General features: G+C 47.0%; 1 protein-coding gene across 4 annotated transcripts in view; it reads right to left on the bottom strand.

The window, feature by feature from the left end:
* The window catches only part of FSTL4 (follistatin like 4), a 399,058-nt gene that overhangs the window by 20,020 nt on the left and 365,325 nt on the right, over positions 1 to 13,713 (bottom strand). For 3 of the 4 annotated variants that reach the window (XM_070517383.1, XM_014856745.3, XM_070517382.1), the window contains exons 9-13: positions 10,051 to 10,212; positions 9,516 to 9,650; positions 8,498 to 8,524; positions 5,121 to 5,239; positions 282 to 431 (exon numbers count right to left, since the gene is read on the bottom strand). In XM_070517383.1, the coding sequence (XP_070373484.1) occupies positions 282 to 431; positions 5,121 to 5,239; positions 8,498 to 8,524; positions 9,516 to 9,650; positions 10,051 to 10,212 (593 nt within the window). The remainder of the gene's footprint in view (positions 1 to 281; positions 432 to 5,120; positions 5,240 to 8,497; positions 8,525 to 9,515; positions 9,651 to 10,050; positions 10,213 to 13,713) is intronic. The other variant, XM_070517384.1, reaches the window with a different exon arrangement.

Raw genomic sequence — 13,713 nt, 5'->3', positions numbered from 1 at the left:
ATTTATGGTCTGTCTCCACAATTAGAATATAAGTTCTAAGACTTCATTGCTCAATTTTGGCTGTTTTCCAAGCACCTAGAACAGTGCTTGGCACAGAGTAGGCAATAAATACTTGATGAATCACTGCACATGAATCCTCTTTGCTGCCCCCTGCCCCCACCCCCATCCCCCTAGCCCGATCACCTGTCATAGTAGCCAGGGAGTGTGCACGAAGCAAAGAAGAATTTGGCTGGCTGCACCGCTGAAGTAGAAGTCCCCCTCACTCCCTTAGAGAGATGTACCTGCAGGACTTTCTGGGCTTGAACGTCGACCACAAGGACTCTGCTCAGTGCCGGCTGTGCCACGTAGATGTACCGGTGCCTGACGTTCACTGCTGATGCCCACTGGCAGGGCTGGGTGGCATCTCCTTCCCCTTGAGGGCAGATTTCTTCCTGTAGGAGACAGGCTGCCATATATCTTCTTCATCTCCCTTCCCCTGACATCTCTGGGCTCCCTCTCCGCTGACGCTCCTCCGTCCTTTCTTCCCTCTCTTAGAATCCTTTGCATACACAGAACATGGCACACGAACCCTCCCACCAGTTTTCTCTTCACGTTCCTTTCATCTTTCACTGCCTCCTACTTCTTCTGAGCCTGTAGCTCCCTTTGTGGCCCTCTCAGTCAGCAGCTCCCGGGGCCATGGTCTTCAGGCTTGTGTGCTACCTTCTCCCTCTCCTCATCCCCATCATTTAAAAAACTTCTGTCAATGGGCCGACTTCTGAAAGAAAGAGTTACTTACACTCTTTCTCTGCTTCCTCACCTCTCACATGCTCCTTAACTCTCTGGCTCCTGTCCTTACCACAAAGTGGGCACTGTTCTCACCAAGGTCAATATTGACTCCTCAGTTATTAAACTTCCACCATCATTTTATTTGAACTTGGGGCATCCTCTGACACTGTGGTGACTATCCATTGGTTCCTGCCCCTCCATCCTGCCCAGAGACTGATCCTTCTCTGTTGCTCCATCGTGAGGAGTTTGCTGATCTCTACATGTCAGAGTGCTCGGGGTTCGCTCCTGGATGACTTTTTTTCCTCCAAAAGCCACTCCCTTTGTTAATGTCATGCAACCTATGGCTTTACCTGCAGTCTACATGCTTACAACTCCGAAACTGATATCTTCAGCTCAGGCCTCTTCCCTGAACTCCAGACTTATACAGCCAACTATCTAGCTCTACTTTGGTCCTTTAATGACCATCTCAAACTTGTGAGTCCAAAATCAACTCTCACTTTTACCTCCCAGTCCTGCTCATTCCATTCAAAAAATGGCAGCTCCATGGTTTTATTTCCTTAGACCAACAACTTTGAGCCCATCTTTGACTCCTCTTTCTTCCCATACCCTTAGCCCTCATCCAGTGTATTAAAAGTCATTTCAGCTTTACCTTCAAAATATATCCAGAATTTGTCTCTTTCTTACCATTTCCACCTCTATCACCTTAGCTCAAGCCCCATTATCTGTCACCGGAGTAACTGCTATAGCATCCTGATTGCCCCTTGATTCCACCCTGGCCTCCTCCTACCTTTTCTTGACACAGAAACCAGGGGGATCATTGTAAAGTGTAAGTCAGCCCACCTTAGTCCTCTTCTCAGTGCCCTCTCCCCAGTAGCATTCTTTCTTGCTCAGAATAAGATCCAAGTCTCTCCTGAGCCTCAAGGCCCTGTACACTCTGGCTCCTGCGACTCCTCTGACCCATCTCTGGCTTTTCTCTCCCTTACTCACCCTACTCTGTGTACATGGCATGCTTGTTCTTCTTCACTCACACCACACTCCTGCTCCAGGGCTTTTGCATTGGCTGTTCCCTGTGCTGGGAATGCTCTTCCCCAGATACCTGCATGGTTTCTTCTCTCACATCCTTCAGGTCTCTGCTTAAGTGTCACCTAACTAAGAGGCCTTCTTTGACCTCATCTAGCTTGCGCCCCCAGCTCCTCACTGCCTTACCTTGGTGCATCATTCACGTACTTGACTTTATGCATTTATTTGTCAGTTTAGTCTCTCTTCTTTCACTAGATTGTAAACTCCTTGAGAGCAGACTCTCTGTTGGTTTGATTCACTGCTACATCCTTAGCACCTAGTATAGTGCCCAGCACCGAATTAGTACTTAAAATAGATTTGTTGAATGAAGAAAAGAATGAAAAAGGTGACCTTCTTTTCCCTTGTCTTCCAAGATATACAATCCCATGTCTTCCCTCATGACTCTGACCCAACTCTGTCTCAATCTTCTTTGCAGTTCCTCTTGGTCTACCTCTTACCTGTTAATGACCTCCAGGGTTCTATTCTTGGTGCCCATCTCAAATCACCTACACACACCCTTGGTGACCTTGTCTAGCCACCTGGCTTTATCCAACACTCCATGCTCATGGCTCCCAGATCTGTGCCTTTACCTCAGAACCACCTTCTCCAGTTCCCACTTGGTTCTATCTCGGCCACCTCATCCTCAATCATCCACACCTGAACTGTTTCTTGCCTCCATACCTGCTCCTCCCTCTGGGTTCTCATCTCCATCTATTAGCCCAGTCCAAAGCATGAACGCCATCTTTGATTCTTCGTACTCCCATGAACTCACCTCTGATTAGTCATTGAAGACTACCGAGACTACCTCCTAGATCTCTGAGTTCATCTACTTTCCATCTCCACCCTGTTTCTCTCCTAGAAGACCGCAATAGCTTTGAAACAGCCTGCTTCCTTGGACCCTTGCCACTGTCATCACATTTAATTCTCATAATAACCCCAATCTGCATATGAGAAAACTGAGGTTCAGGTGGGTTACATAACTTCCCTAAAGTCACTTAGCCCGCTGAGTGACAGAAGTGGGCTCTGAACCCATGTCTGCCTGACTCTGAAGTCTGTGCCCTTCTCTATCAATCATGCTGCTTCCCGCTGGACAAAGACAACACTGAATCCAGCAGAGAAGCCTGAGAGAAGATGCACCAAACTCCTACTCATTCAGCACTTTAGAAAAAGGGTCATTTCATTGTAACCCTCGTGTGAGGTGTTTGGCATTTTCTAGATGAGAAAACTGTTATTTGGGACTGCTCCACAGCTCGCCATGGTCTTGTGTTGCCTGAAATACCTTAGGACCTCTCTTACTGTGTCTTGTTCTAGCTTCTTAGGAAAATTGAGTCCTGGTTAGGATTTAAGAGATTTCCCCCAAGCTACAGCTTAGATTACTGCAAATATATGAGAAATTAATGCCAATGTGACAGGGTGCAATTATTTAAACCTAATTACCAGCAATTAACTAGGACCACTCTTTCTAGGTTGTTTCATTGCTATTATGTGGAGGGAAAATTCATCAGAGGTAGTACTTTTAAAAAAGATTAATTCAAATAAAATAGCCTGGAAAACAGCTGGTTCCAAGCTACAAATGTGAGAAATACAACAGCCTGAGATACACCAACCCAAGCACAGCAATGCAACAAACTTGTTTTAGGAACTCGTTTGGGCTGAGCCCACTGCCTTCATGAATCTAAGCCCGTCACTATTCACCAGGTCATTCAGTGTATGTCCTCAAGGAGAGGGCATGTGGGGGCTTTTAGATGACTCTCTTGGATTAATGCCATAGTTCTACCCTCAAAGCTAGGGTTTAGTAGAAGAGGTCAGATCTCATGCGAGAAACTGCCAACACAAGGCCAAGTGGGATGCCAGTGGGGGAGAGATGGAGCCCTGGGTTAGTGTGGGGTGGGGAAGCACAGCCCTGGGGGCTGCCTCCTGATAGCTGGGTCTTTCCTAAATCTACTACCAGCAATCACGTCTTCTGCCTCTGCCCACTGCGTGTTACATTGACCCTTTGTATCTGGCCTCATATTTTGTTCATGGCACGTCTGACACTCTGGGCATTCACATGTTTCATGCTCTCTCCCCTGGTTCTTTGAGGGCCACTGAGGACCTCCAAGCTCACCTCGTCTATCGACTGGTTGAGCATTCCTTCCTTTCGTAAACTTGGCCTTCCTTGGGTTCTGTGACTCACATTCTCCAGGCTTCCTTAAAGCTACTTTTGCCTGCCAGAGTACCTAGGCCTCTTCAGTTCAACATTTCTGTTTCCCCCACTGCCTTCTGGATGTTTCTGTGCATGTTTTCCATGGGCACCTCAAACTCAGCCCATCATAGGCCAACCTCATCTGCTTGACAGGGAATCTATCTGTCCTCCTCCTGGGCTTCCCAGGACCCAGCCCTGGGCCTGGTAGAGTGTTAGAGAATGAACTGTGTCCCCCCAACCTGCTCTTCCTCCCGTGTGAAGGGCATTTTCCTCCTCCTTGCAGCACTCTGGGTTGCCCTCATGTCCCCTCTAAAATCTACTCAATTATCCCCATTCCCACTGCCACTGGCTTAACCCAGGTCACCCCCTCTCTCACCTGGATGATGACAACAGCCTTTTCACCTACTTCTGTGCTTCTAGTCCAGCGCTTCTCACCATTGCCTGCACGGAGGCCCTTGCACACGTTCTAAAGCAACCTAATCAGATCTTCTTTCGCCTGAAGTCCTTCATGGATCCCAGGGCTTTCAGGATACCATTAGAACTCCTTGGCCTTGACCTTCATCTACTATCATCCTAATCTTAGGCCCCTCCACATCCATTCTTCCCTCGAGGCATACAGAATATTTGTGGTTCCCTGAACGTGACATGATGGTTTACGCCTCTATTCTCCATGTTCATGACATTTCCTCTAGAAACCCACCACCTACTTGTTCTTCAGAACTACGTCCAGCATCCCCTGCCCCAGGAGCCTTCTGGGACTTTGTCCTCCCCATGTCTTGAGAGGCCTCTTTCCTCAATGTTCCAGTGCACCCTGCACAACCTTCTCATAGCACCTGTTTGGCACCTGTCCACATTGCTGTCTCCATGATTTGACTGTGAACTTGAGGCCAGGAATCCATCTGAACACCCTCGGCGTCACCTCAGGCTCAGTGCATGGAAGGAATGAGAGTTTAAACTTAGCCTCATACATTCCTTCCTTAGCCTTGGGACACATTTGGAACCACACAACAGATAGCAAATGGAACTCAAGAATAAAATGGCACATAGGGTGAAAGACTGGCTTTTAGGACTTTGTGTGTGATGGAGACATGCCATAGGCACAGAAACTTACGTAGCTCATGAAGATCTTCTCAGTGGGTTTGAGATGCCTCTGGATCTCACAGTCCACTGGGTGCAGGATGATAATGCCATCGTTGGAGAAAACGTAGAACATGTTTCCCACACTGAGGCCTGGGAGGAGCAAACATAGCCATGGTCATGCTCCTTCTAGTAGCTGACCCCCAGGCAGGGTCACATGCCACACTGGGCACACACAAAAGCTGCAGTTTGGGTGCATCTGGTACGGGCACAAAGTGCGAGTCCTGGTCAAGGTCGGGGAGGCCAGGCGAGCAGGTGGTGTGTGGGGAGCATGGGGAGAATGTGCCCCGAGGGCAATGAATCAACACAGCACATCAGCACTCTGCAGTCCCTGGGCCATCCTCCCAGACATGCACGTCTGCCCCAGGTCATCTAGGGCTGGCCACCAACACAAGTGTTCAAATAAGTGACAGCCTTGGATTTGACGTACATTTGACCTTTCCTGTTCCGAAAGGTAAAGCTTCCCTTGGCCATTTGTTGTCAACTAAAATCAGAAAGGATCAGGTGATGCCAAAAAAGCAAAGACTCTTATTTCTAGACACATTTACGGACAGCGCCACTCCCTGGAACGTGTGGTCCTAAGGATGCTGTGTCCTTTGTCCAAACTTGGTCCTGGCCTGTCTGTGTGGTGAACCTCTTCTTCAAGGCAGCTTCCTCCAACCTCAGCCCCACCAGTTGCTCTCTGGCAGCCCCATGGTGGGCAGCAGAGCACACAGCCTGGTCGTGCCTGCCTGACGCCATCTGGCCCCGGGCTGTGGCTGTCTGGGGAGAAAAGGCCTTGGGGACCAGATCGTTTAGCTTCCTTATTTTAAAGACAGAGAAATTGAGGTACAAGGTGGGGAGGGGCTTGGCTGAAGCCACTTACCTTTGTGCCAGAGCTGGGGTTAGACCCTGAACCCCTGCTCTGGGCTCTGTCCCCTCACTCTGCCTCTCCACAAAAAAGTAACAGGGCCAAAGAGGTAAGGGTTGATTTCTCCCTCCCCTCGCCCCATTCATTTCTCGTGAAGGTAGAATACTAAAAAGATTTCTGTAGATTCTAAGAAAATTAAATATACGGAAAACTCTCTCTTTCCTAGCATGCTGCAAAAACCAGTGTACTGACTTAACTGACTCTGGGAAAGTTTTTAGTAAGTTAGAAACCAGTTAAACAAGCAAATAAGAATTGCTGTTCCACGTCCTTCCAATGACTCTGCAGGTAGTGTTCTGGGCCTCAGGCCCTTGGTGATGGCACCAGTGCCTGTGCTCCTGGTGTGGACAGAGGTCTCTGAGTGACTCCATGACACAGCCTCACTGCCTCCGGTTCTGTCCTCAGAGGGGCTCTGGGAAGAAGGGCTCCTGCCACTGTGAACAGCTTGACTCCAGCCTCTCAGAAGCGGGTAACACATGGCAGCATCTGCGTAGGCCCTAATGGGAAACCTGGGGTGCTGGGCAGCCTATCCCTGAGGGCCAGAGGAAGCTGGCTGCCACGAGGGCCTCATCTCGGCTGCCTCGGCATCACAGCATTTGGAGTGGGGCCCTGCGGCACACATTTGCTCCAACCCCACCTATCTAGCTCCCAGCAGGACCTTCCCTTCTATACATTCTCACTTGGCAAAACTCTCTCACTCAAACCTTGGGGCCAGAGGGGTCAAAGTCCCTGCAAACCACAGACCCCACAGGAATTGCCTCCCAGGGCTGCTTGGAAAATCGATAGCTGGAGGAACCAACCTAAGATTGAAAGCTTAACAGAATCTACATGAGGTTTGCAGCTTAGCTACATTTCAGGCTGAGCCCAGTGCTTTGCTCACAGTCGGCAGCAGAACGTGAGGCTCAACAAATACTCGCTCAACAAATAATTGACTTCACAGGAGACTCAGCCTCCTGATCCAGGCCCCTGGAAGGTTCTATCTGAGTTTAGCTTCCACTAAGGGGGTATGAAGATGCTTTCTTTGCTTTTGTGTGCTCTCATCATCTCATTGCTCCTATTGAGAGTTGGGCGTGCCTTGCGGCCTCTTTCTTTTTGCTATTGTATTCCCCTTTCTCTAGGCCTTGAGTTTTAGCAGCGAAGGGCACAAGTGGCCAGGTCCAGGCATGATGGAATTTGCTCACTGCTGGACTGTCTGATGCCAGTGCAGCATGGGCCAGCCCTAAGCCCTCAGGCAGCTGTGGGTCATAAATGGGCATTGGGACCTCCACAGCTGCAATTTCACACATGCAAGGCCTCCTGTGTTCTTTGCAGGTCTCCACTTTTGAAGCTTGAGTGCCTTGAGTGAACTCACCTTAGAAAAACACCACCTCTCACAGACACAGAGCGAAAGCCCTCTGTGTGCATCGTGGCCTAGGAGCTAGGTTCAGGCAGCATCAAGGGACCACTGTCCATGATGAGTGACTGTTGCTGTGACTTCTTCTTCCACAGGTTCCTACAGCCTATTGGCAGCAATTCCTCATTTTCCAGGTTCTGCCTTTGTTTTGCTCCCACTTACTGTGACTGATGTTCAGAAATTATTGTGTGTATGTGAATGCACGCACGTGCTAGACTGTAGGTGACACCATGCAAAGTTATTGAGGAAAAAACAAGACATGAAATACGTTGGTTTTTAAAGAGGGAGATTAGTGCTTAACTCTGAAGTCACATGGTGCATTCTGCTCTCTCATACTCTCCATCTGTGCAGCGAACTGCACAGTAAGTTAGCTCAAGGGGATTCGGACTCTGCTCTGGTGAAGGGGTTCAGAGGTGGGGCTGGGGTCGATGCATGCACACGCACCCCAAGCGTGACTCTCTAACCCAGCTCCCACATGTGCCTGCTGTTTTGAATCATATCAAATTGTCAGTATTAGATCATTTTTGATGTACAAAAATGGCAATTTTGTATGGGCCAACCTAATATCTAAAGATTGTTTGATAAATACAAATTAAAAAATTCTACTCATTAAAAATATACATGTACATATGTATTTACAGAAACCATAGTAACTTTTTTCTTCAGCATTTCCTCAAAGTATACACCAATCCCCAACACCAATATCAGCTACTGGAAAAAAGTTTAAGGTCCAGATCTGACCAGGAACCCTGCCAACTGGCCTGCTTCAGTGGAGGTTTCAAATAGCGTTCAATGGAAACTTTCCATTTTTCAATTCTAATGGTCTAGTGTCCATTAATGACACTAGTAGGTTTTAAGTCTGCTTCTCAGTATGTGCCACTTGAGTTTGACCTTGACCTGCTCCCTCCCACCTGATTTGGCACATGTACCCCACTTGTGGGGACTGCTTGGTGTCTGGAAAAGCTAATGGTGGCTCATGCAGAGATGACCCCTTATGGAACCATGAACACACATGATCAGAGGCACAACACAGAACAAGTAAGCTGGATACCTTCCTCTCGCCACAGGATGTTTGCGACTACAGCAGCAGAGAATTAGGAAACCAGGAACATGATGGAGGGAAGGGAAAAAAGAAGAAAGCAAGGTCAGAACCTTCACCGTAGTGATTCAGTGAGTGACACACTGGTCTCTATTCCCGCGTGGACAGAATCTGCCCCACTCAGTGCCCCAGCAATGGTACTTGGGGGGAACTCTGGACAGGGACAATTGCTTCTGGGTCTCAGAACCCTTTCGGTTCCTAATAAATCTTTGAAATCAGGTCCCAGGCTCACAGAAGCTAATGGGATTCTCCAATTCTGTGGATGATAAAGAGCGAGCAACATTTCTCCCAGACCTGGATTACTTCCAGGAGCATGCTGATTTCCCACTAGGGTTCTTCTACGAAGACCATCTGAAATACTTCTGATTATCACCTTTGATGATGAAGACTCAACTTGGAGTTTTTGATCAAGGGAAAGAGACCATGTCCAACAGCCATGTCCATGAGATCACACCTGTAGACCCATTTGGGGAGCAGTGGCTACAAGGGAGAGCACATAGCACAGCAGGAGGGCTATAATCCCTGGAGTAAAGGAGTGTATGTGTGTGTGGTGTGTGTGTGTGTGTGGTGTGCGTGTGTGTGTGCGCCCGCCAGTTCCTGGCCATGGCGGGGGCGGCAGCACCTGCTGCGTGGATAGTACGAGGAATTTTGTGCGTGAGGGGCGGAGGTTCTAGTCAGACAGCAGGTAGGAAGCAGAACTGGGGCTGAGATATGAGAGCTTTCTGTGGTCCTGGGTTCTGTCTGCTGTCCAGAGAGTTTCTTTCCAGAGTCGTCTAGGTTGCTAGGGGAAGGTCTGCTCCCCCTGGGCACTCTCTGTCCCCAGCTTTGATCACAGAAGAATATGGGATTCATCCCATTTCAGGGGCTCATAGTGGCTGTGACTCTGGTTAATTAGTTCCCTCCTTGACACCTGATACCCCCCAACCAGCTCAGTAAGGTGCTCGGTGCTCAGAGGCAGGAGTGAACTCACGGGTCTTTCTAGCTGAGTCTTCAATGAAGAGTGAGGAGATATCTTCATCCACGCCCACTTCATTTTTGGCAATGCAGGTATATGCCCCTGTGTCTTCATACCGAACACTGCTGATGTGGAGTTCACTCCCATTGGCTGTAGAGAGGACAGTGCTCAGGGTGGCCTGCTTAGCTGGGACCCCCACTCCTCCCCTCCCCATTCCCTTCACAGGGCTATTGAGAGTGTTGACATTGAAAACACAGCCCCTCGACAGGGCCGAGGGCAGCCAACATCCCTGATATACACCCAGGAAGAGTTAGAACAGCTGAAATGAACTGAGGGGGACGTGGGACCTGATTGACAGCTTCTCATCTTTGCTTTCAGAAAGCCCACAAGACCTATGTGAGCCCACACAGCAGAAAAATTTGGGGAGACATTTGTTCACTCCCAATATGTCTGACTTTGAAACAAATCACGCCTCTCATTTCCATTCCTGGGGAGAGTGTAAGCTTGAACTTGATGGGAAGAGCACAGAGACACCGAGGGCGGCTCTTACCTAAAAGCGAGAGCTGTTTCGACATCTGGGTTGAGACATCCACACCATTTTTCAGCCAAGTGATTCTGGGCATAGGAATGCCTTCTGCATGGCATCTCAGACTGGCCGCCACCCCAGGCTCCTGTGCCTGGGTCTCCGGATAGACGCGAATGACTGGTGGCACTGTGGGTGAGAGTCACTGCTGATAAGAGAAGGCCTCAGATGGCCTTGGGCCCGTGGTCCAACCCTGAGACCCTGCTCCAGAGGGGTGAACCGACAGGCAGCTCTGGGATTCTCTTTGTAAGCAGCTTAGAATCATCCTGTTCAGCAATTCAAGCCCTAAAAGAAAGGGCTATGAAATGGATTGTAGGCAATAAACATGTCAGCCTTCGTACCTTATTATTCATGGCTTTCATCATTATTGTAAATATGATCAGAAAGAAATCCAAATATTTAATGCTGTTCAGCTGCTACATGTAAAGAGCAACAGCCACTGAAATTTATTTCTGAATGAATAAAATTCAGATATATTATTTCTTTTATCGGAAAGTCATTGGACAGGGGCTTAATTTCTTGCAGGAAGTGCTTTACAAAGCACTTATGGGCACTGACTGGCAGGGCTACTAATTACATCACTGCTCCAGGGCAGTCCGTTGATTTTCCAGGGGGTCATTTTCATTTCTCTACTTCTCACCCCATGGAAGATGGGTGAAAGGCAAGCGTGCCCTACTTGGCTCTTGACTCGCTCGTGGTCCCTGGCCCTCAAGTTCAGGGCTGGGGATGTGACCTGGTCCACTCATCAGATGAGTGTGGGGGGCAAGGCTCCAGCACCCTCCATAGAGCTCTGGCCTTTTTTACACAGGCTGTCTGTGGGGGAGGCACCTGGAAGAAGTAAAGATTGTCTGCAGGATCTTCTCTCCTAGCCCTAGTTCTGGGCCCAGGAAATAAAATACTTGTCATTTTCAGTGGACTTAAGGACTCTTACTTATTTGTACATATTAGTCTACACAGATCCAAAAGGGTTCGTGAGTGCTTATGTAAAGGCACCTGGATGTCAAACAAAAGAGAAACATCACACAACTTTTGGGAAGGTAGATATGGATTCTCCCTGAAGCAGGCAACTATATTTTCCCAGAGTTATCTGGAAGCTCCTATTGTCTGATAACAGAAAGCATCCCAGTACATTAGGAGAGAGAAGATTTTTCTTGGGGACCAGAGTTTAGAACAAATTGATGCTCATCTAGCAGGGGGTGATGGTGTTGATTCTGGAAGCTGAGCAAGATTTCTACTATCTGTGCTTGGGAGGACAATAGCAAACTTGTCTCATTATGAGAAATGGACTCTGCAATTCCTGTCAAAACTCCTCAGGAGGCTGCTAATAGTCTGATCAACTCAGTCTGAGTTTCAAGTCTTTCCTCTGGTTGACCTGTAGGGCAAAGTTGGGGGGCGAAGGAGAAAGCCAAATGGACAACCTGCAAAAGGCGTGCGTGATCCCACCCTCAGAACGGCCCTGAGCTGTTTCCAAACATGAGCTCAGGGGCACCCTCTGCCAAACTGCACAGAGATCCAACAAGTCGTTTCCCCGGTTTCTCATTGTTTGCAGTTCTAGAGAGTTCCAGGGTGTGGCAGAAGGGCCTTGTTGCGGATGAGGCCTCTGGGGATGGAGGAGCTACATGGGGCTCCAGGTGAGGCATACCTAGAGGGCTTCTGAGGACACCAGGTAGATCTCCCTGCCCTGACTCCCCCTGGGTCAAAGAGGAAGGAAATAGTAACTTATCTAGGAAACTTCCCTATACCCTGCATTTGGCAGACGGACAAATGGGGTTTAAGTTGAACAGGTAGTAGTTTTGGTCAGGAGGTGGTAATTCAAAAGCAGAGAGATCGAACTGGGAGGCCTAGGAGCACTGGACTGGTAGGGACATGGTGCCAGGACCTGGGGCCAATGACCCTGGGCTCCTACCAGATCACTGTTTATTTACACAAGCTGGCTGAGCAACCACAGAGTACACCCAGACAGTGTGGAAAGAATCAACAGAGATGAAAGCAGAAATGAATGAATCAATGAGCCAGAAAAGAGTGGAAGTGATAAATCTAAGAGCTGGCTGTTTGTAAAAACCAATAAAGTAGCCAAATTTCTGGCAAGTTTGATTAATGAAAAAAATAGAGAAAGAACACAGAGGAGAGAAAGCAACATGAGAATATGTATTCAATTACGGATAATAAATGTGAAAATCTCCATGAAATGGATCATTTAGAAGGAAACTTTAAAGTATGAACACTGAATCAAGAAGAGACTATTAAAAACAATTTTAAAGTGTTACTTTTCGGTTATGCAAGATGAGTAAGTTCTGCACATCTGCTGTACGGCACAGGGCCTATAGTCAACAATACTACTTTGTGCACTTAAAAATCTGTTAAGAGGGTAGATCTCATGTTAAGTGTTCTTACCACAAACAACAACAAACAAAAAAGAAAAACAAAGCAACACAAGGAAACTTCTGGAGGTGATGGAGATGTCTATTACCTTGATTGTGGTGATGGTATCACAGATGTATGCATATCTCCAAACTTATCAAATTGTATACGTTAAATATGTACAATTTTTTGTATATTAATTATACCTCACTAAAGGTGTTTTTTAAAAAAAGTGCTACTAACCCAAAAGGCAAGTTCTTTAGTACATGTAAGGAATGAGTAATTCCTAGAGCATACAACACAGAAGATGTTCCAAATTATATCTGAAGCTGGTATAAGCTACTATAATCTGGACACCAAAACCTGCCAAAGAGAGCACAAAAAAATGACTACAGACCTATCTCACTTAGGACTAGATATACCAAAATCCTGAGTAAAACAGTGCAAATCAAGTCTAGCATAGTATTAAAAGAACGTACTGTGACCAAGTATAGCCTGTTCCAATAGCTATTAGGAAATCTAGGATTAGTCATATCCAAAGTCAAAGGCGGGGAAAAAGAAAAATCATTTGATTCTCCCACTAGACACTGAAAGGGCCTTTGGAAAAAAAATCAAATCCATTTCTCGGGGGAAAAAAACCTCAGTAAAACAGTAACAGAATGATATTTTCTTCCCACGATGAGGAATATCTATAAAAAGAAGAAACAGCGCCATTCTTTTCAGATGGTGAAACATTAAGTCAGGAAAAGAAAAAGGAAAAAGGAAAAGAGGCAATGTCAGACAGCATTGTGCTAGATGTTGCCGTCAATGGAAGGCAAGAAATGAGAGGTACAAGTATTAAAAAGATGGAGAAATATGATATTTTACCTGAACATGCTCCAGATAATGAACTACCAAGTAGCAAGTATTAATAAGCGAGTATAGTATAGGGGCCAGTGTCAAAACATACAAAATTAATAGCTTACTTATATATCAGCAGTGACCAGACAAGAAAATACAGTGGACCTAAGTGAAGAAAACTATAAAATCTCACTGAAGACATAAAAAAGGACTTGAATAATGGGAGAGGTACATTCTTGGATAGGAAGATTTACTCTTGTTAAGAAACAAGAGATTGCAAATTAAGCCATACATTTAATCTCATTCCAATTAAAATCAGTTGGTGGGGTCTTGACAAAACGATTCTAAAGTTTATCTAAAAGAAAAACGTGCAAGAACAGCTGAGGAAATTTTGAAAGACAAGAGTGATGACTGTCGTTTTCCATACCA

Source organism: Equus asinus, chromosome 9, assembly GCF_041296235.1.
Source record: "Equus asinus isolate D_3611 breed Donkey chromosome 9, EquAss-T2T_v2, whole genome shotgun sequence".
Classification (NCBI taxonomy): domain Eukaryota; kingdom Metazoa; phylum Chordata; class Mammalia; order Perissodactyla; family Equidae; genus Equus; species Equus asinus.
Note: the sequence above shows the minus strand (reverse complement) of the source record. Positions and strands in the feature narration are given on the sequence as shown.